Source organism: Aegilops tauschii, chromosome 4 (genome assembly GCF_002575655.3).
Source record: "Aegilops tauschii subsp. strangulata cultivar AL8/78 chromosome 4, Aet v6.0, whole genome shotgun sequence".
Lineage (NCBI taxonomy): Eukaryota > Viridiplantae > Streptophyta > Magnoliopsida > Poales > Poaceae > Aegilops > Aegilops tauschii.
In genome coordinates this window covers 491,623,293-491,644,421 of record NC_053038.3, presented here as the reverse complement: position 1 = coordinate 491,644,421, position 21,129 = coordinate 491,623,293, and the positions used below count along the sequence as shown (strand labels likewise).

General features: G+C 44.1%; 2 protein-coding genes and 1 non-coding gene across 3 annotated transcripts; 1 reads left to right on the top strand and 2 right to left on the bottom strand.

Annotated features, from left to right (window-relative positions):
• Nucleotides 1-13,658: 13,658 nt before the first annotated feature.
• Nucleotides 13,659-13,732, top strand: TRNAN-GUU (transfer RNA asparagine (anticodon GUU)). Its single transcript has one exon. It is a non-coding gene; the product is annotated as a tRNA-Asn (tRNA).
• A 327-nt stretch (nt 13,733-14,059) lies between these two features.
• Nucleotides 14,060-15,503, bottom strand: LOC109762895 (uncharacterized). Its single transcript, XM_020321785.3, has 2 exons — nt 14,576-15,503; nt 14,060-14,410 (listed from the first exon to the last, which is right to left on the bottom strand). The coding sequence occupies exons 1-2, from the start codon at nt 15,251-15,253 to the stop codon at nt 14,375-14,377; spliced, it is 714 nt and encodes a 237-aa protein (XP_020177374.1). The 5' UTR covers nt 15,254-15,503; the 3' UTR covers nt 14,060-14,374.
• A 111-nt stretch (nt 15,504-15,614) lies between these two features.
• Nucleotides 15,615-18,959, bottom strand: LOC109762897 (uncharacterized). The gene is made up of 2 exons (XM_020321787.4): nt 17,389-18,959; nt 15,615-17,308 (listed from the first exon to the last, which is right to left on the bottom strand). The coding sequence occupies exons 1-2, from the start codon at nt 18,579-18,581 to the stop codon at nt 15,826-15,828; spliced, it is 2,676 nt and encodes an 891-aa protein (XP_020177376.1). The 5' UTR covers nt 18,582-18,959; the 3' UTR covers nt 15,615-15,825.
• Between the last annotated feature and the right edge of the window lie 2,170 nt (nt 18,960-21,129).

Here is a 21,129-nt window from a genome sequence, read left to right as displayed (position 1 = left end):
AGAGCAGGAGGAATTGGTTGATGGAAAATAGCAAAGAATTTCTTTAAAAGCTGCAAAAATTGTTTGATTGTTTGTTTTATCAAGAGAGAAATTGCAAGAATGTAATTTACAACAAAAGTATAATGGATCAGCAAGTGTCCCAGTAGTTAATTGTGCTAACGACAAGCCAGTTGTGTTACTTATAGGGATCAAACCGTTTTCGAGGACAATGGGATTTTCACCAAGTTCCACTAACTTTAACTTTAATTGTCTTGATAAATGTTGTGTGGTGGAGCCTATGCCTATGTATTGTTCTTACTTGAACAAAAATACACATTTATGATTATACCCTCCATCCAAGCATCCACAAATACAAAAGAATAGTTAAGATTGCATCTAACCATAGCATTAACTTTTGGGGTCCCAACTACTCCTTATGTAATAATTCACAAAATCAGGACACAGCAATTTCTGCCACTCCAACCACCCATCCTAAGAAAACTGATCACATAATAATCTCCTCTAGGCCAATAAAGGTGAAGTGATATACAGTCGACGTTCACATCGTCAACACTATAGAATTATACCACAACACAATATTAAAACATTGAAGTTTACTCAATTACACATGTTTACTAGCAACAAGGTTTCTCTGAAGTCCTGAAGAACGTAACGAACTATTTACAAGACATCATATTGATCCTGATCAGTCGGGTAATGATATGGATAACAATCTGGACATACAAATCTTTCACTAATAAACCACTAAGCATCAACTATTAGACAACAATTAACACCAAGAAGTGATCTCACCAACAAATATGAGGTAATAGTTCATAGATTGAAAAGAGGGGGATACGAAGATGATGATGAAGATGGTGTTGGTGAAGATGATGATGGTGATGACGAAGGCTTCAATTTTCCCCAAATGAAGGGTAAGGATCCCGACAGAGCAGCCCGCCGGGAGAGAAGTGCTCCACTCAGGTTCTTCCTGAAGCAGAAAAATCTCTGATAAATCTTTCCATTAGTTTTAGGGTAAAATAGGGCCAGGGTGACAGCGGAATCAGATAGGTGCCATGTGGGTCCTATGCACCCCTCGCTCGCGGCCCAGCCTAGGTCACAAGCTGGGGCCGCATGGGCCCCACAGACACCCCCTCGGCTGGAGTCTAGCCCCCTTGGTTCTCTTTTGGTGAGAAACTGGCAATATTTTTTTCTTGATTTTCCAGGCTATGAAAAATTACTTTCTCCATTGGACTTAAGTTTGGTGCTTTTTGTAGCTTTTTCTACAATTCCCCTCGTCCGTTGCAACATAAAAATTAAGAGGAAAAGACATAATAATTATGTGATAATGTGCAAAATATGGTCAATAAGGAGTAATTTATACTAAGAAATTGTGATGAAAAATGGACTTAGCTAGGTGCCATAACCACTAGTTGATCTCACCACCAAGAGAAGTTTGTCATTCCATGCCACAATATACGGTTACAATTTGTAGTTATCTACAACTTGTTGGTACGTCATTTGTCGACACGAGAGACAAGTATTCCATCATCATTTTTTTGAAACACAAAGGCATAGAACTCGCCAATGTTGGACATGAGCAAAAAAGGCCTCGTCTTGATGTTGACCGTGTTTTGGGACCATTGAACATTTCACCACAGCGCACACACCATGAAATTGGTATCTGATGTTGGTAAAATTATGTGTGGTGGCAGTCTAGTTGAGTTGACAAATCTAGTTGCTCATTACAAATAAAATAACATGAAGAATATGAGAATAACTCAGTTGTCAAGAGCATGTGGCTGTTAACCACAAGGTTTGAGCCCTCCTTCTAGTGTTCTATTTATTTGATGTTATCTCTAGTTTAATTATTAATAAATCCAAATATTGTATCTGAACCATTGTGGTGCCTAAAATTTCCAAATAGTCTTGAAATAAAGCAAAGTTTTTCTAAACTGGGTAGTTGCCATAGTCTATGATTTGATCTTATTGATTAAAATAATATTTTATTGCACTGTTCACTTAACTTGACTACAATAATTTGGCATGGAAAGATAGGGGCTTTGCTACATATTTCCATCTCTTTTAGGCATTGTCACATATTCCCTAAAAAGGTATTGTTACATACTCCCCAAAAGAAAGTATTGTTACATATTGATTTAGCATGTACCAGCTGACTTTTCTTTTTTATTTGTTTTCTCAACAAATTTTCTGCTACCAGATTCTTATAGCATCAACTAAATTTATTTATATTACCTTCGTTACATGTGGTTAGCACTGTTTTTTAGAGAACAAACTTATGAGTCACTCATCCTTTGGTTGCTTCGTAGGACAACACACAACACCTACATCTAGAGGGGTGTCTAAAGAAACTTCCGGTGCATGACATTGTCATCTGGCCCCTTGGGTGTTGCCATGTGCTCGATTCTAGGTTGCTTAGTTTGAGTTAGTTGTTGGTATACATTTAAGTTGGCTTTGAGCTAGAACTAGCATGCATCAGAACATCTCTAACCCTTCCCCTAAAACTTCAATTTTCATAACACCTCATCAAACTTAACTCCTCAAATTTTGAGGGCCTAACTTTGTTACGCCCATAACTGCAATGTTTTTATCCATTTTGTGAATGCCTACTTTATTTTAAGTATATTTATTAGTTTATTTATAGATACATTATGCAAATTGATCCATTTTAAATATAAAATATAAATTAAAGCGTAAATAAGAAAATAGAATATTCTATCTCATAATTCTGAATAGAGTTCTTTATTTTTATTTTATACTATAACTTCTCATTATACTACATGGATTAGTCCTGCTATCTTAATTTGGTTCTAATTAGTAGTATTCTCATTTTTATTTTATAGTCTCTTATTATTATTATTATTAAATATTAAATAAAGGATAGAGCTAATTTTTTAGCCCTTCCTGCAAAATTTGACTATCTATAATTTTATCTTTAATATTTCTTCTATACTCTTCACATACGAACCCCATTTTAACTACATTTACACAACATATTAATTCAAATCATAATATTTCTAATGCACATATTTTAACAACATTTTAAGTTCAACATTTTTTAATCTAAATATTCAAATTCAAACATACACATGACCCAGATGAAGTAATAATTCAAATAAAACATGAAAGCACAATAATTATGAACTATGAATTTGTTACAAGTGCTCAACAAGATCATCTTGGAGTTGGTGATGAGCTTCTTAGGTTTTGTCCATGCGATGCACTGCGAGAAATCTCTACTTCATGTTTTCTCGATGTTCCAGCTTCACATGTACCACATTAATTGTAATCGAAGTTATAGTGCTCTGATGAGCCTCTCTCATCCTCGATGATCATGTTGTACAAAATTACACATGTTTTCATGATCTGCCATAATATGTATTCACACACTCAAGGATGGTGTCCTCCCAAATGCAAATGTACTCATCAATGTCACAATGTGGCTAGCCGCAATTCCATATGCAAGAACTTGAATCATCATGGTACACTTCATCAGTGGACTTGCACCGATTTTGCCAACTGCATTCCTTCTAAGCTTGCACAAGGATCATGACTCTCCATGTCGCGGTCTCATCCCCTCTTCCTCTCTAATGATTGCGATCAATGCCATATTGAAATCATCATCTTATTCTTCTTCCTCCTCCAACAAAGAGTCATAAAAACTCTTCACATAGCCTCTTCATCTATACATCGCAAAGCCCAATGATAATATTTTAATGCATAGTTATAATAAACTGAGAAAATAGAAAAAAAATACCTTCGGGGGAATTCATCAAACACCTCATGGGCATGAAGAGGTGAATGTCTGATATCGCTTGAAGCTACATCGGTATTTCCCCAAAGAGGAAGGGATGATGCAGCACAGCGGCGGTAGGTATTCCCATCAGATATGAAACCAAGTTTATCGAACCAGTAGGAGAACCAAGCAACATAACGTAAATAGCCCCTGCACAAAAAGAACAAATACTCGCAACCCGACGTGTTAAAGGGCTTCTCAATCCCTTTCCGGGTACGGCGCCTCAAGATAGGCAAAACGGACGTGAGGAAATTGTAGTAGATTGATAGATCGAACGCCAAACAAAATAAATAAGAATAAATTGCAGCAAGGTATTTTTGTATTTTTTTGGTTTATAGATCTGAAAATAAACGCAAGGAAAAAGTAGATCGCAAGGCAAATATATGAGAAAGAAGACCCAGGGGCCGTAGGTTTCACTAGTGGCTTCTCTCGAGAAAAATAGCAAACAGTGGGTAAACAAATTACTGTTGGGCAATTGATAGAACTTCAAATAATTATGACGATATCCAGGCAATGATCATTACATAGGCATCACGTCCAAGATTAGTAGACCGACTCCTGCCTGCATCTACTACTATTACTCCACACATCGACCGCTATCCAGCATGCATCTAGTGTATTAAGTTCATGGAAAAATGGAGCAATGCAATAAGAACGATGACATGATGTAGACAAGATCCTTTTATCTATTGCGTAGATATAGATCCCATCTTTTTATCCTTACTAGCAACGATACATACGTGTCGGTTCCCTTTCTGTCACTGGGATCAAGCACCGTAAGATCGAACCCACTACTGGGCACCTCTTCCCATTGCAAGATAAATAGATCAAGTTGGCCAAACAAAACCCAAATATCGTAGAATAAATACGAGGCTATAAGAGATCATGCATATAAGAGATCAAAGAAACTCAAATAACTTTCATGGATATAAAAAGATATAACTGATCATAAACTCGAAGTTCATCAGATCCCAACAAACACACCGCAAAAATAGTTACATCATATGGATCTCCAAGACACCATTGTATTGAGAATTCAGCGAGAGAGAGAGAGAGAGAGAGAAAGCCATCTAGCTACTAACTACGGACCCGAAGGTCTACAAAGAACTACTCACCCATCATCGGAGAGGCACCAATGGAAGTGGTGAACCCCTCCATGATGGTGTCTAGATTGGATCTGGTGGTTCTGGACTCTGCGGAGGCTGGATGAATATTTCGTCGACTCCCCTAGGGTTTCTGGAATATTGGGGTATTTATAGAGCAAAGAGGCGGTCCGGGGGCACCCGAGGTGGGCACAACCCACCAGGGCGCGCCTAGGCCTCCTGGCGCGCCCTGGTGGGTTGTGCTCCCCTCGGAGCACCCCCAGGCACAGCCAGGGCCCATTACGTGTCTTCTGGTCCATAAAAAATCTTCGTAAAGTTTCGTGGCATTTGGACTCCGTTTGATATTGATTTCCTGCGATGTAAAAAACATGGAGAAACAGCAACTGTCACTTGGCACTATGTCAATAGGTTAGTACCAAAAAATTATATAAAATGACTATAAAATGATTATAAAATATCCAAGATTGATAATAAAACAACATGGAACAGTCAAAAATTATAGATACGTTGGAGACGTATCAGCATCCCCAAGCTTAACTCATGCTCGTCCTCGAGTAGGTAAGTGATAAAAACAGAATTTTTGATGTGGAGTGATGTTTATCATGTCATATCATATTCTTTTCTTTATAGCATGGACATTTTGAATGTTATGTGATTCAAAGCAATAGTCTAGTTTTGACATAATAATTTAGATACTCAGGCATATCAACAAGAAACCATGTCTTTCAGAATATCAATGCTAAAACAAGTTATCCCTAGCCCATCATGCTCAAACATTGATCCATTCATGAAACACACTCGAATATTAGCTACACCCAATACTTAAGTACGATCATATTGCCTCTTAGTTGGTGCTTTTATAAGAGAAGATGGAGACTCGAATTCAAAACAAAAATTGCATAAAGTAAACAAAGGCCCTTCACAGAGGGGAGTAGGGATTTGTAGAGATGCCAGAGCTCAAAGCAAAAAAATAGAGATAAAAACATTTTGGGAGGTGTATCCATCCCACCAACGAAAATGACTTAGATTTCCCAACACTTTTCATGCTAGATATGCCATAGGCGGTTCCCAAACAGAAAATAAAGTTTATTCCTTTTTCCACCATACTTTCACTTTCCATGGCTAACCGTATCCACGGGTGCCTTCCATACCAACACTTTCCAAGGAATTTATTATTTGACAACATAAAGTAAATTCATTTTTGCATTTCGGGACTGGGAATCCCTAAAACCTTTGACTTACTCTCATGCAATGACAAGTGAATAAACACTCATCATGAGAATAACACATCCAGCATGGAAAATATTAGCCACCCGTTACCGTGCCACGAGCGAAACAAACACACAAAAGAGAAGTTTATTTTGAAAATTAGAGATGGCACATGCAAATTTTCTTAGAACGGCAAAAGAATACCGCATATAGGTAGATATAGTGGACTCATGTGGCAAAATTGGTTTAAAGGATTTTGGATGCACAAGTAGAGGTCATACTTAGTGCAAAATGAAGGCTAGCAAAAAGATTGAGAAGCGACCAACCAAGAAACGAATAATCTCATAAGCAAGCATTAAGCATAATTAACACCGAATAATGCACCACAAGTAGGATATAATTTTCATTGCATGATTATTGACTTTCGTGCATGCATAGGGAATCACCAACCTTAACACCAATATTCTTACTAGAGCACAATTACTCATCAACATAACTCACATATCACATCATCATATCTCAAAACTATTACTAAGAATCAAGTTTATTTTGTCCGATGATCTTCATGACATTCTTTTTTTTTACTTTATCCTTCTTGGATATCTATCACTTTGGGACTAATTTTCATGTGTTGCTTTTCGTAAGCTCAAACAAATATAAGTGAAGATCATGAGCATAACAAATTTTCTTTCTTTCTCTCTAAATAATTTAAGTGAAGTAAGAGAGAATTTCTTCAAAATTTTACTAACTCTCAAACAAATCTAAGTGAAGCAAGAGAGCATTTCTTCAAAAATACTAAGTACACCGTGCTCAAAAAGATATAAGTGAAGCACTAGAGCAAGTCCTAGCTCATAAAAGATTTAAGTGAAGCACAGAGAGCAATTCTAACAAGTCATGATATAATTTTGGCTCTCTCAAATAGGTGTGTCCACCAAGGATTGATGACTTAAAACAAAAAATAAAACAAGCGAAGACACATATCATACAAGACGCTCCAAGCAAAACACATATCATGTGACGAATAAAAATATAGCCTCGAGTAAAATACCGATGGTCATTAGAAGAAAGAGGGGATGCCACTCGGGGGCATCCCCAAGCTTAGTCGGTTGCTCATTCTTGGATAATAGCTTGGGATGCCGGGGCATCCCCAAGCTTAGGCTCTTCTATCCTTCTTTCATCCATCGTAAGATAACCCAAAACTTGAAAACTTCAATCACACAAAACTCAACAAAACCTTTGTGAGATCCGTTAGTAAAAGAAAGCAAACCACTACTATAAGTGTTGTATCAAACCTATTCATATTTTGCTTTGTATTATATCTACTGTATTCCAACTTCTCCATGGAAAAAACTTATCAAAGAAAACCATAGAGCCATCAAAATAAGCACACAACACAAAGAAAACAGAATCAGTCAAAACAGAACAGTCTGTAGTAATCTGGTACTTTCGAATACTTTTGTAACTCCAAACATTCTGAAAAATTAGGACGACCAGGGTAATTTGTATATTAATCTTCTTCAAAACGAATCAGGGAAAAAGCTCCTTTCTGTGATTTATGAAAATTACTTTCGTGAGCGCAAGGTTTCTGTCTTTTTCAGCAAGATCAAACAACTATCACCCAAGAAGATCCTAAAGGCTTTACTTGGAACAAACACTAATTAAAACACAAAAACACAATCATACCAGAGGCATAATGGTGTGAACACACAAAAACAGAAAGCAAAAAAGCAAAAATAAATTGTATTCATTGGGTTGCCTCCCAACAAGCGCTATAGTTTTACGCCCTTAGCTAGGCGTAAGGCAAGGATCTAAGTTTTGTCATCTTTGGTTTGAGATCCATAAGATGCCCTCATGATTGATTCATAAGGTGGCTTAATTATTGTTCTAGGAAAGTGTTCCATGCCCTTCCTCAAAGGAAATTGGAACTTAATATTGCCTTCTTTCATATCAATCACGGCACCGATAATGCGTAAAAATGGTCCAAGAATAATTGGACAAGATGGATTGCAATCAATATCAAGAAAAATAAAAATCTATGGGCACATAATTCCTATTTGCAAGAATAAGAACATCATTAATTCTTCCCATAGTCTTTTTAATAGTAGAATCCGCCAAGTGCAAATTTAAAGAACATTCTTCAAGATTGGTAAGACCAAGCACATCACATAAAGACTTCGGAATTATAGAAACACTAGCACCCAAGTCACACAAAGCAAAACACTCATAATTTTTAATCTTGAATTTGATAGTAGGTTCCCATTCATCATGCAATTTTCTAGGAATTGATACTTCTAATTCCAATTTTTCTTCCAAAGCTTTCATCATAGCATCAACAATATGTTTAGTAAAAGCTTTGTTTTGTTCATAAGCATGGGGTGAATTTAGCATGGATTGCAACAAAGAAATACAATCAATCAAAGAGCAACTATCATAATTAAAGTCTTTGTAATCCAAAAGAGTGGGTGCATCACTAACTACTATTTTTGACCTCTCCAAACCCACTTTTATCAATTTTCTCAACAAGATTTTCACCCTCCGAAATATTGGGACGCCTTCTACCTAAAGTTGACTCTTCTCCGGTCCCTTTTTCATCAATCTTATCTTTACTACACAAGGAATCAATAGAAGAAACACCAATCGTTTTAAGATCTTCATCACTTTTGCAAGAATAATCACTAGAAAAGGCTTTCTCTAAAAATTCTTTTTTAGCTTTAAGCATAGCAATTCTTTTCTTACTTTCATCCATAGAAACATAAAGAGCTTGAATTGATTCATCAACTTTAGGCACAAAAATTTTCAACTTGAGATTTTCCACATCATGAGCAATTCTATCAACACTTCTAGACAAATCATCAATCTTATTCAACTTTTCTTCTATGGAAGTGTTGAAAACTTTTTGCATGTTGATAAATTCTTTAATACTATTCTCAAGATCAGAGGTGTTCCTATTATTATTATAAGATTGATTTCCATAGGAATTACCATAATTATTAGAGGAATTACTAGGAAAAGGCCTAGGATTAAAATTTCCTCTATAAGCATTGTTGTTGAAATTATTGCGAGAGATAAAATTCACATCAACAGCATCACTATTTTTCTCAATCAAAGTAGACAAAGGCATATCATTAAAATCAATAGGAGCACTTTTACTAGCAACCAATTTCATAATAGCATCAACTTTATCACTCAAAGAAGAAATTTCTTCAACCGAATTAACTTTTTTACTAGTAGGCGCCCTTTCGGTATGCCATTGTGAATAATTTGCCATGATATTATCAAGAAATTTGGTGGCTTCACCCAAAGTAATTTCCATAAAAGTACCACCCACGGCGGAATCTAAAAGATTACGAGAAACAAAATTCAACCCCGCATAAAAAATTTGTATGATCATCCAAAGATTTAACCCATGAGTTGGGCAATTCCTTAGCATCATTTTCATCCTTTCTCAAGATTGTGCAACATGCTCATGTTCAAGTTGCTTGAAATTCATGATCTGGGTTCTAAGGGAAATGATTTTTGCGGGCGGAAAATACTTAGTGATAAAAGCATCTTTGCACTTATTCCAAGAATCAATACTATTGCGAGGCAAAGAAGAGAACCAAATTTTTGCAGAATCACGCAAGAAAACGAAAATAATTTCATCTTCACCACATCATTGTCCACATCTTTTTTCTTTTGCATATCGCATAATTCCACGAAGGTATTAAGATGGGACGCGGCATCCTCATTAGGAGTACCGGAAAATTGGTCTTTCATAACAAGATTCAACAAAGCAGTATTAATATCACAAGACTCCGCACTAGTGGCGGGAGGAGCAGTCGGAGTGCCAATAAAATCATTGTTGTTGGTATTTGAGAAATCACACAATTTGGTGTTCTCTTGAGTCATGATGACTTCACAACAAGATTGCACTCAAAAACAGATCCGACAAGAAAACGGCGAACGGAAAAGGAGAGGTGAAATAGCAAATTTTTGTGAAGTGGGGGAGAGGAAAACGAGAGGCAAATGGCAAATAATGTAAATTGTGAGGAGATGAAATTTGTGATTAGGAACCTGGTTGTGTTGAAGATCCTCCCCGGCAACGGCGGTAGGTATTTCCCTCAGATATGAAACCAAGGTTATCGAACCAGTAGGAGAACCAAGCAACACAACGTAAACAGCCCCTACACACAAAGAACAAATACTCGCAACCCGACGTGTTAAAGGGGTTGTCAATCCCTTTCGGGGTACGGCGCCTCAAGATAGGCAAAACGGACATGACGAAATTGTAGTAGATTGATAGATCGAACGCCAAACAAAATAAATAAGAATAAATTGCAGCAAGGTATTTTTGTATTTTTTTGGTTTAATAGATATGAAAATAAACGCAAAGGAAAAAAGTAGATCGCAAGGCAAATATATGAGAAAGAAGACCCGGGGGCCGTAGGTTTCACTAGGGGCTTCTCTCGAGAAAAATAACAAACGGTGGGTAAACAAATTACTGTTGGGCAATTGATAGAACTTCAAATAATTATGACGATATCCAGGCAATGATCATTACATAGGCATCACGTCCAAGATTAGTAGACCGACTCCTGCCTGCATCTACTACTATTACTCCACACATCGACCGATATCCAGCATGCATCTAGTGTATTAAGTTCATGGAAAAACAGAGTAATGCAATAAGAACGATGACATGATGTAGACATCCCATCTTTTTATCCTTAGTAGCAATGATACATACGTGTCGGTTCCCTTTCTGTCACTGGGATCAAGCACCGTAAGATCGAACCCACTACCGGGCACCTCTTCCCATTGCAAGATAAATAGACCAAGTTGTCCAAACAAAACCCAAGTATCGGAGAAGAAATACAAGGCTATAAGAGATCATGCATATAAGAGATCAAAGAAACTCCAATAACTTTCATGGATATAAAAAGATATAACTGATCATAAACTCGAAGTTCATCAGATCCCAACAAACACACCGCAAAAAGAGTTACATCATATGGATCTCCAAGAGACCATTGTATTGAGAATTCAGCGAGAGAGAGAGAAAGCCATCTAGCTACTAACTACGGACCCGAAGGTCTACAAAGAACTACTCACGCATCATCAGAGAGGCACCAATGGAAGTGGTGAACCCCTCCGTGATGTTGTCTAGATTGGATCTGGTGGTTCTGGACTCTGCGGTGGCTGGATGAATATTTCGTCGACTCCCCTAGGGTTTCTGGAATATTGGGGTATTTATAGAGCAAAGAGGCAGTGCTGGGGCACCCGAGGTGGGCACAACCCACCAGGGCGCGCCCTGGTGGGTTGTGCTCCCCTCGGAGCACCCCCCAGGCGCAGCCAGGGCCCATTACGTGTCTTCTGGTCCATAAAAAATCTTCGTAAAGTTTCGTGGCATTTGGACTCCGTTTGATATTGATTTCCTGCAATGTAAAAAACATGAAAAAAAAACAGCAACTGGTACTTGGCACTATGTCAATAGGTTAGTACCAAAAAATGATATAAAATGACCATAAAATGATTATAAAACATCCAAGATTGACAATAAAACAGCATGGACAATCAAAAATTATAGATACGTTGGAGACGTATCAATGTCGTGGTTGTTGTTAGTGCGTTGATGAGACTACCGAAGACAAAGGCGATGAGGAGAAGGAGAAGTGGATGTGATAGGAACCAATTCCCGTCCTTGTCGCCGACCTACATGGCGGTGAAGAAGCTTGTGATGGCTCGGCTCCCGCTCGGGGGCAGTTGACAAGGAGAAGGCGAGGTGAACACCGAGAGCTCTCACGTGGGTCCCTGTTGGCCTCTTGCTCCTCCGGTGGATGCAACCTGATGGGGCGCTATGGCCGGTTATGGGCTGGAGCTCGGGTTGGTGATGGAGGGTAGCAATAGTGATTCCATGAGCGGGGGAGGCTAGATGGGACGAAAGAAGGTGCGGGGAGATCAGGGGGCACATGGGGTCGTTACGGAGGACGGGAAGCTCTGAGGTGCCGTCAGGGAGTAGGTGGGCGGCGGCTGAGTTTTTAGCCCCCCCCCCCCCCCAAAAATGATGCGCTCCTCGGGTAGGTTTGTTGGTTTGTGAGGGGTGCCTATCCTGCTAAAATTTGAGTAGGAAGTAGCTCTCTTGAGGAGTTAGGGCATCTCTAGCATATCCCTTAACAACTATATTTGAGGAGAAAAGGTGTGCTTTAGGGATTTAAGCACTAGCTTGCTCTCATAAAGTGTATAACCCCAAAAAACATAGCTTGTGTACCTCTAAACTATCCTTCACTTGCTGGACCGAAAGTGTTGTTCTGATCCCGAGTTCATGTGAGCTCAGGTTAACAGTAAAATTGAAAAAGATTAAGAAAAACATTGACAAACGTTTTGATTGGTTGCAAAGTTTCATCCTGGATGACATTCATGGAGAACGTGGTAAAAAAGCACCAAGATGATTTTGAAAATAACATTTTGATTGGTTGCAAGGACTTCGGCCGCCGGTGGCTCGGGACTTTCAACATGACAAAGGAGACGGCGCGTGACTACGACATCGTCTTTGTACGCCTCTTTGGGACGCGGGCGACGCCGCCTCCGTTGAAGCTCGCTCCCTGGAAAATGGGGGTATAGTCCCTCGAGCGGAAGAGTTGGAGGACAAGGTGACGGAAGAGCACCGGGAGGCCGAGTGCATCGACCACGAGTACATCGCTATCGACACGGCGTTATTTGGATCCGTCCAAGATGAGTGCGCGGTCTAAGACAACCGCGCCGAGCTCGCTTGCCATGACGCCGAGAACAACGCGTACTACAGTGAGCTCAACGAGCTGCTAGAGGATTCAGAGGACAATGAGAAGGAGAAGAAGCCATCTGGTCTAGCCACCGTCAAGACAACAAGATCGCGCCCTCCCGTGGGGTGATCGACGTCCCATCCGCTTTCAACTCATCCTTCTACTAGGACAGTGGCTTCGGTTCGGAGTTTGATGAGTATCTTAGGCGTTGTTCGGTATCACTCCACTCCACAACTCCGGGAGCGGAGCAGAGTTGGCGGAGTTGCAGTTTCCCCGTTCCGCGGATTCCGGGAGCAGGTGATTACCGAACAGGGCCTTAACCGCCTACACGGTAAATAGAGCTACGTAGTATTTAGCATGTACTAGTATGTAGATCGATCAAAGCGCTAGTTTGACGTAGATTTGGTCGTATTGTAGTATGTATGAAATGTTTAGTTATGGTTTGTACAATGCTAATGAGTTGCCGTTATCGAATTATCCAAGACCTGGAGATGCCTTACCCTCATGTTTTGTGGAGTTAATTCTTTCTAGGGAAGGACTATTTAGATAAATAAAAATAATGATTTTTAGAGAGTTGTGAAGATTTGAGGGAGAATTTAAAATGCTTCGTGCCTGTGGCAATGGTATTTGACACTTTGCAGTGCAATTTGTGTCAGCGGCTGCGGTGATGCACATGCGCCCGCGCCAAATAGTGCCCTGGTAGCTTTGTTGTTGGGTATTTAAGAGTGGAAATATACATCGTGGACGTAGATCATATAATATTAAACCTTCGCTAGAGCAACAGCCAACAAAGCTGGAATAGCTCAGTTGGCTAGAGCGTGTGGCTGTTAACCACAAGGTCGGAGGTTCGAGCCCTCCTTCTAGCGACATTTTTTAACAAAAAATAATAACATCTTGTTTTTTATTATCCTTCATCTTTATATTTCTTCCAAATTCCAACAGCCTTGTCTCTGGATTACCTTCAGTATTTTTATCATCATTTCCCTTGTATATCCTACTAAAAAATCCTACAATTTAGTGTTGGGCTGCGCACATAAAAGATTGCTGAATATGAACGAGAACTTAGGTTCATCTTCCTTTCCTCACCATGTGCACGTGCATATACATTCTCCTTAACAAAACAGATCGACCTACTTGCAAAAAAACTCCACCGCAAATTCTTTGTTGCTCCATCTCATACAAACAGATGCACAAATGAACAAGAAGCAGAATCTCCACATATAAAAGAAGCAACAGCAAGCTGATACACAAAAAGAAATCCAGTGTTTGTTTATCTTGAAACAAACACCGGGAAAAGAGTACAAGATTCCTTCCTTCAGAGACACAACACAACAGTACAACACCAGCACGCAGGACAGCCAGTAGGCTTCTACTTCCCAGCAAGCAAGCAAGCAATCCAACCTCGCAGAGCTTCTTCCTCGATCAATCACAGCCAGGGATCTCACTCACACGCACATGCACACACGGTACAGCTCGTCCATGTGCCGCAACAGCCACGGAGCCGCCCACTAAGAACACACAATTAAAAACTTCTTGATGAGCTCCTGAAAAGAACAGCAGAGCAACATGAGGGACAGACAAACAGATCACTGCCCATTAACAGGAGCAGTTGGGGGCACAGTGCAATGTGTCCAGTTAATTATTAACTGGTGCAGATGTACTACTAATCAAGCAAAGCTCAGTGTAAAAAGTGTGTACGGCATTATTACCACAGAGGACAGCGAGGGGGAGAGGCTCTTCTTCCTCACATCGGCCGGGAACCCTTGCCCGCCGCCCAGCTTGCGGCTCAGCATCATGAGCTCCTCCAGCGTGAACGCGCTCCTCAGAGGGCTCCGCGGCTTGGTCAGCTCATGGTCGTCATCGTTGGCCACCTCCCAGCTCCGCTCCGACGGCGCCCGGGGGAACTGGGACTCCCGGGAAGAGGTGTTCCCGCTGGAGTTGCTGTAGTCCTCTGACTCTGAAAACGAGTACCAGGCGCCATGGCGGCTCGACCCGTCCGCATAATCCGCGGCGCCGGTGGACGCCTTGCTGTCGTCTGGAAACCCGAACGCTTCCAGGTCGAACCCCAGCGTGTACTCTTCATCATCCTCGGCCACAAAAGGGTTCAGTGAGTAAGGAGATACCGAAAAGCCGGCATGACGATCGGACGGTGCATGAAAGCGTGACATGTCTTGTAGGGGCTTCCCAGGCTTCTCTTCCCACTGGAATGGCACACTGACAACAAGCTTGACCGGGGATGGACATGAGAAGACCGTGGGCGCCGGCTTGGAGATCGCCCAGTCCCTCTTCGGCGCACCGGGCTTCACCTCCCACAGAAATGGCACCGAAATCTGCTGCTTGGCGCGCTCCCTCGGGTTGAATTCAGGCAGCTCGAACTCCTCGGCCATTTGGAATGTGTGGGTTGGGAATGAAATCTGGACTGCTGAAAATCTTGTATTTGGTGCTGGTATATGTAGGAGAGGGTATTGTGGGTTAGATGAGCTGCCCCTGCTTCAAAAATGTTAGTTCAACTGTTCCCTTTGCTGAACCTGCAGCTACAAGCTTGATAGTTGATACACCATTGGACAGTAACAACTCCTCTTTGGCTCCCAATAAAGGAGTGTTTAGGTCTGACCATGAAGATAAAAGGTTTCCATTTCCCAATCAGAGCGGTCGCTCTTGCATTGGCACTTTGCATGCATGCATAGATAAAAGGAGGATATCTACTTGGTACAAAATTAGTAAGAGGAGATCCTGGGGAATCAGTAATTCAACCAAAATAGCCATTTATTCAGCAAGCAATTCTAAAAAAACTATAAATAATGAGCAGACAAATCTAAACACATTTACAAAAGGACTGGGGCCACAATAATAATAAAGAATTAAAGAAGAAATGTGATCTTCATCTGTTAAAAAAATCAGAAAACCCTTTTCCTGTTTTAACATCCTATTCTGCTACTATGTTCCAGGTAGCAGAACATCAAGAATTAGTCCTAACAGATTCCAAGAACTGCACCACCTCCGCCATGCTTGGTCGGCTTGATGGTGTGTTGGAAGTGCATACCAGGCCTAGTTTGAGCACTTGGACCAACTCGGCTTCAATGAATCCCCTCAGGCTCCGATCGAAGCAGTCCGATTTAGTACCATCCTCCAGTATCTCCCTGACATAGTCGCGCAAAATCACATGTATAGCAGCCCCAGGGCTCTCCACTGGCTTCCGCCCTGTCACGATCTCAAGCAACACCACCCCAAAGCTAAATACATCGCTCTTATCGCTGTATCTCAAGCTCGGGGATGCTAGCTCCGGGGCAATGTACCCGATGGCAGCATAAGATCTGCTCACTTCAAAGCTACCTAGAATAGGTAACAGCTTTCTAAATCCATAGTCAGACAGCTTGGCTTCATATTCTTCATCTATCATTATGTTTGAAGACTTGATGTTGAGATGCAAGACTTGTGGTCGGCAGTCATGGTGAAGATATGCGAGTGCACGCGCCGTTCCAAGCGCAATCTTGAACCTCCGATCCCAGGAGAGCTCACCTCCGCTACTACTTCGGGAAAACGCACGACGACGGTTCCCATGGAGGTGGTCATACAAGCTCCCTTTGGTCACAAACTCCGACAGGATCAACTGCATCGAGGACGACCAGTAGTAACCCTGGAATGTGACCAGATTGGGGTGATTGAGGTTACCAAGCTGCCCCATCTCATGCTCAAACTCATCCTGGGTTGTCAAACTTCCGAGTGTCTCCAGTTTCTTCACGGCAATGGACAACCCATTCTCAAAGGTGGCCTTGTACACCGTGCCAACTGACCCTCCACCAACAAGGCAGTCTTTATCAACCAATGCCTTAGTTCCTTCCTCCCAATCTTCATACCTTGAAGGCAAGCTCTTGGTGAAGAGCACCAACTTTCCAATGATGGCATTTTGGCCTGGAGATCCGACGGATATGCTCTCGGAGACGAGCACCTCTTCGTCCTCCTTCCCTTCCTGCTCCTCCTTACTCCTCCTTGTATAGGCCCTAATGTTCATAGCACAAACAATGCAGACCCCAATAAGTATAAGCGCTGCAGCGACAATGACGATTATGATAGCGACAGACAATCGTCTTGCTCGCTGTCCACCACACAGATTGTTCAATGGCGGTCCACATAGTAATGGGTTTCCCATGAAGGCCCTGCTGCCGAAATTCTGCAAGACCGGAGCAGAAGGTATGATGCCGGAAAGACGGTTGAAGGACACGTTGAAATGTGTCAGCTTAGAGAGGTTCCCAAGTTCTGAGGGGATTGGCCCAGTCAGTCCATTCTCCGAGAGGTCTAGCAGATCAAGGTTGGTGAGCTGAGCAAGCGACACCGGAATGCCCCCGTCGAGCTGGTTCTTGTGAAGATCAAGCATCCTGAGGTAAGTCAGGTTGTTGAGCGTGTCCGGGATCACTCCCTGCAATTTGTTGCCAGACAAATTCCTGTAATAATTTGATTTAGTTAGTCACACATCAAAACATTGGATGAATTGGGTGAAACTGAGTACTGAACAAACACTCACAGCTCGAGCAGGAACTGGCATTTGCTGAGGGACACCGGAATGTCTCCGGTGAGCATAAGGCCGGCAAGGTCGAGTGTGACAAGCATCTCAATTCCTCCAAGCTCGGCAGGAATTGAACCGGTAATGCCTGTGTTGCCGGCGAGCCTGAGCACGGAAAGCGACCGCAGTGTCCCGATAACTGGCGGTATGTCTCCGGCAAGAGCATTCGCCCCCAAATCCAACACCCTCAGGTTGCGGCAATTCACCACGCTCTCCGGAACCGGGCCGGCGAGCCGGTTGCCAGAGGCGTCGAAGTATAAAAACTTGCTGCCGCAGGTGGCAATGTTGGGGATTTCGCCGTCGAAGGCGTTGGAGGAGACGTTGAAGTAGGTGATGTTGGCGAGGCCGAGGAGGCCGAAGGGCGCGGCGCCGGAGAAGCGGTTGCTCCCGACGTCGAACAGGTCGATGCTGCGGCAGGCGTCGAGCTTGCCGTCGATGCCGCCGGAGAGGTCGTTGCTCCGGACGGAGATGTAGTTCATCTCCGGCGGCGCGCAGAGCTGGTCGGGGAGCTCGCCGGAGAGGCGGTTGTAGGAGAGGTCGAAGCCGGCGAGTCGCGAGCAGTTGGCGATGCCGGGCGGGACGGCGCCCCGGAGCGAGTTGTGCGCGAGCGAGACGTAGCGGAGGCGGGGGCAGGGGTCGAAGAGCCCCGGCGGGATCTCGCCGGAGAAGGCGTTGTAGGAGAGGTCGAGCAGGCGGAGCCAGGGGAAGGCGCCGAGGAAGGCCGGGATCTCGCCCGACAGCGCGTTGCGGCTGAGGTTGAGCTTGTGCAGCGTGGGCGCCAGGGACGCGTAGCCCGGCGGGATCCCGCCGGAGAGCGCGTTCCCGAAGAGCGAGACGGACTCGAGCGCGGGCAGGCGCGCCAGCGACGGGGCGAGGGTGCCCGCCAGTCCCGTGCCGTGGAGGCGCAGGCGCTGCACGGCGCCCGTGGCCGGGTCGCAGGACACCCCCGCGAAGTCCGCGCACGGGTCGCCCGAGGGCTTCCAGGACGCGAGCGCGCCGTCCGGGTCCGCGGTGATGGCCGCCTTGAAGTCCAGCAGGATCCGCCGCTCCGCCGCAGTCGCCGCCTCCACCAGCGCCTGCGGCGCGGCCCAATGCAGCAGCACTGCCAGAGCCAGCAGCGCCAGCGGGGCGAGGGATCGGCTGGCGGGGGTCATCGCGGCGGCGGCACGGCGCGCATTAGCTCCTCCTCCGGGGTGCGGGCGAGGATCGGCTCCGGTGGAGAGTGGCAGTGATGAGGTCTAAGTATAGTCCAAAGAAAGAAAGGGAGGGGGTTAACCGGTGAGTGAGGCGAGTAGGTGGCGGTGGGTGGCGCGCGTTAATGTGCGGGTGCCACGGCGAACCAACTGCCACTTCGCTGGTACTTGCGCGCCGGCCGGGCGATGGCCTGACGATTGACGTCGGTCCGGTCCGGTTGGTCCGGTGCGCCGGGACGGGGGGTTTACCTGGGAAAAATGCTGAAATCTAGGCGGAAAAACTGCTTTCTTTCCGGGGGTGAGGGAGGGGTCAAACCTCCAAGCCTAGGGTCAGGGGAGACGGGAGATGATGATGGTGGAGATCGGGTTTAGTAAAAGGGCGACGTGGTGCGCGTGTGGCCCAGATCGAGGCGCGGCTGCAAAGGCAAAGCGCAGCGGCAGGTCTGGGTGGATCGCTGGCTGCGTATGGGCGGCAGAGCAGATGGGTGGTGGGTGTGCGGGAATCTCCTCCTCCTCCGGCTCGCTGGCGATCGGCGGCACGCGGGCTCGGTCGCTGTCCGGACCGCTGTTCCCCACTCTTTTTTGCTCCTTCCTTCGTTGGAGCGCACCACGGCACGGCGGCCGCGACGTTGCTCCGTCGTCAAGCCTCTGTACTGTACTAGTATGTTTCGCAGGACAGCCGGAGTGGGTGCGGTACATTACATTACATTACAAATACACCACGCCACGACAGGCGTGTACGTGCTGGGTACATGCCTCGGTATGATGATGATTAGGTGGTCTGGTGGTGGTTGCGTCGCGTCCGTCGTGCAGTACCGCGCACGTACCGGCATGTACGCCGATCCAGCAATTATCAAGCGTGTGTAATGTATAAGTGCCCACGCCGATCGGTAACCCTGGTTGGTCCAGTGGCTGTTTACTATGCACGGCGCGGGGCGGACCAGAGCAGCGGCCGGATAGTTTAACCGGCAGGCAAGGAGGCAGCCGGAGTGCCGCGGGCAGGAGGAGGGCGCGCTTTTCGTTGGAAGCCGCGTGCCTTTCTGTCGGCAATGATTCCGTTACAAACCCCAGAGCCCAGAGCGGTAATCATCCTCACAAATCATGGGCGCCACTGACTGTCACACTTCCAGCTCAACTCGGCTCAGGGTTTGATTAAAAAGAAGAGACATTATGGTATGCTAACGTCTCTGTCGAGCTCCCTTTCTCTGTCTCCGCCCAGCTTGATGCGCCTCTTGACAATTGGCATGCATGCCATGCCATGCGATCAAACGGCCTGAATCGACCACCATATCTGCTCCAGAAAACTGCTACTACTAGGAGTACATATATCACTATTAAGTCCCTTTCGTGTTTCCTTTTCTAATGTCAGCTTCAGGAAATGGGAACGAGTGGCCCGGCGTATTTTCACGATCCTGCCCTCATTCTCTCCATCTCCCGCTCCCAACCACCACAGCCATAGCCCAGGCCTTGTTGGAACTTTGCCGATGCCGCCCAACCCTTGTTGAGCGTTGACGGCGACGCCCAGGTACCCTCCGCCTCTACGGACGCCGTGAACACCGCCCCCGAATACAAATGTCATAGTGCAAACTTTTTGAGTATGGCAAACATGCGCATCATACTTCATAGGGAGAATCGCCTTCCTCTTTCTGTTTATGTCATCTTTGATTTCTGAACTTATCTCTACGAAGACGTGGAAGGAGAGCAGGGGGATTTGCGGTGATTTTTCGAGAGAATTAGCTTGGCAAATTTCAAACCATAAGATGGGGCTTCTAAGCTTATCTCTCGTGTTGCAGGGCGGAGCATGGACAAATGATGCTATCACCGGCACCCCACGCTGCTACGACCCGCGTCCGTCAAAGAGTTTTTTGTGCATACAAGTTAGATCTGTCGAAAGCATATGATAGAGTTGAGTGGGAATTCTTGAAACAAATGATGCAAAGTTGGGTTTCTCTCATCGTTGGGTGGACTGGATAATGGCGTGCGCCACATCGATGAGGTATTCAGTTAAATTAAATGGAACCCTCTTCGATTCGTTTGCACCCGTCGCAAGGGCTACGGCAAGGTGACCCATTATCACCATTCTTATTCTTATTTGTTGCTGTCGGTCTATCTTCCATCTTGAAACATGAGGTTAATGTTGGAAATATCACTCCCATCAAAATTTGTCGTAGAGCACCTGGGATCTCACATTTGCTATTTGCAGATGATACATTGTTATTTTTTGAAGCTATCCATGATCAAGCACTAAAGGTAAAGGGGGTGTTAGACTTATATGGAAGTGCCACGGGACAAAGTCTGAATTTTAATAAATGTTCAATTATGTTTGGCCAAGAATGCCTGGTGGCCAACCAGGAGGATGTTAGGGTTGTGTTAAATGTCACTATGCCAGCGTTTGAAGAGAAATACTTGGGCTCCCTACTCCAGGAGGGTGTATGACTAAGGGGTGTTTCCAAAATTTGCAAGCAAGTCTCACAAAGAGGTTAATCCAATGAATGGGGAGTTGAGTGGC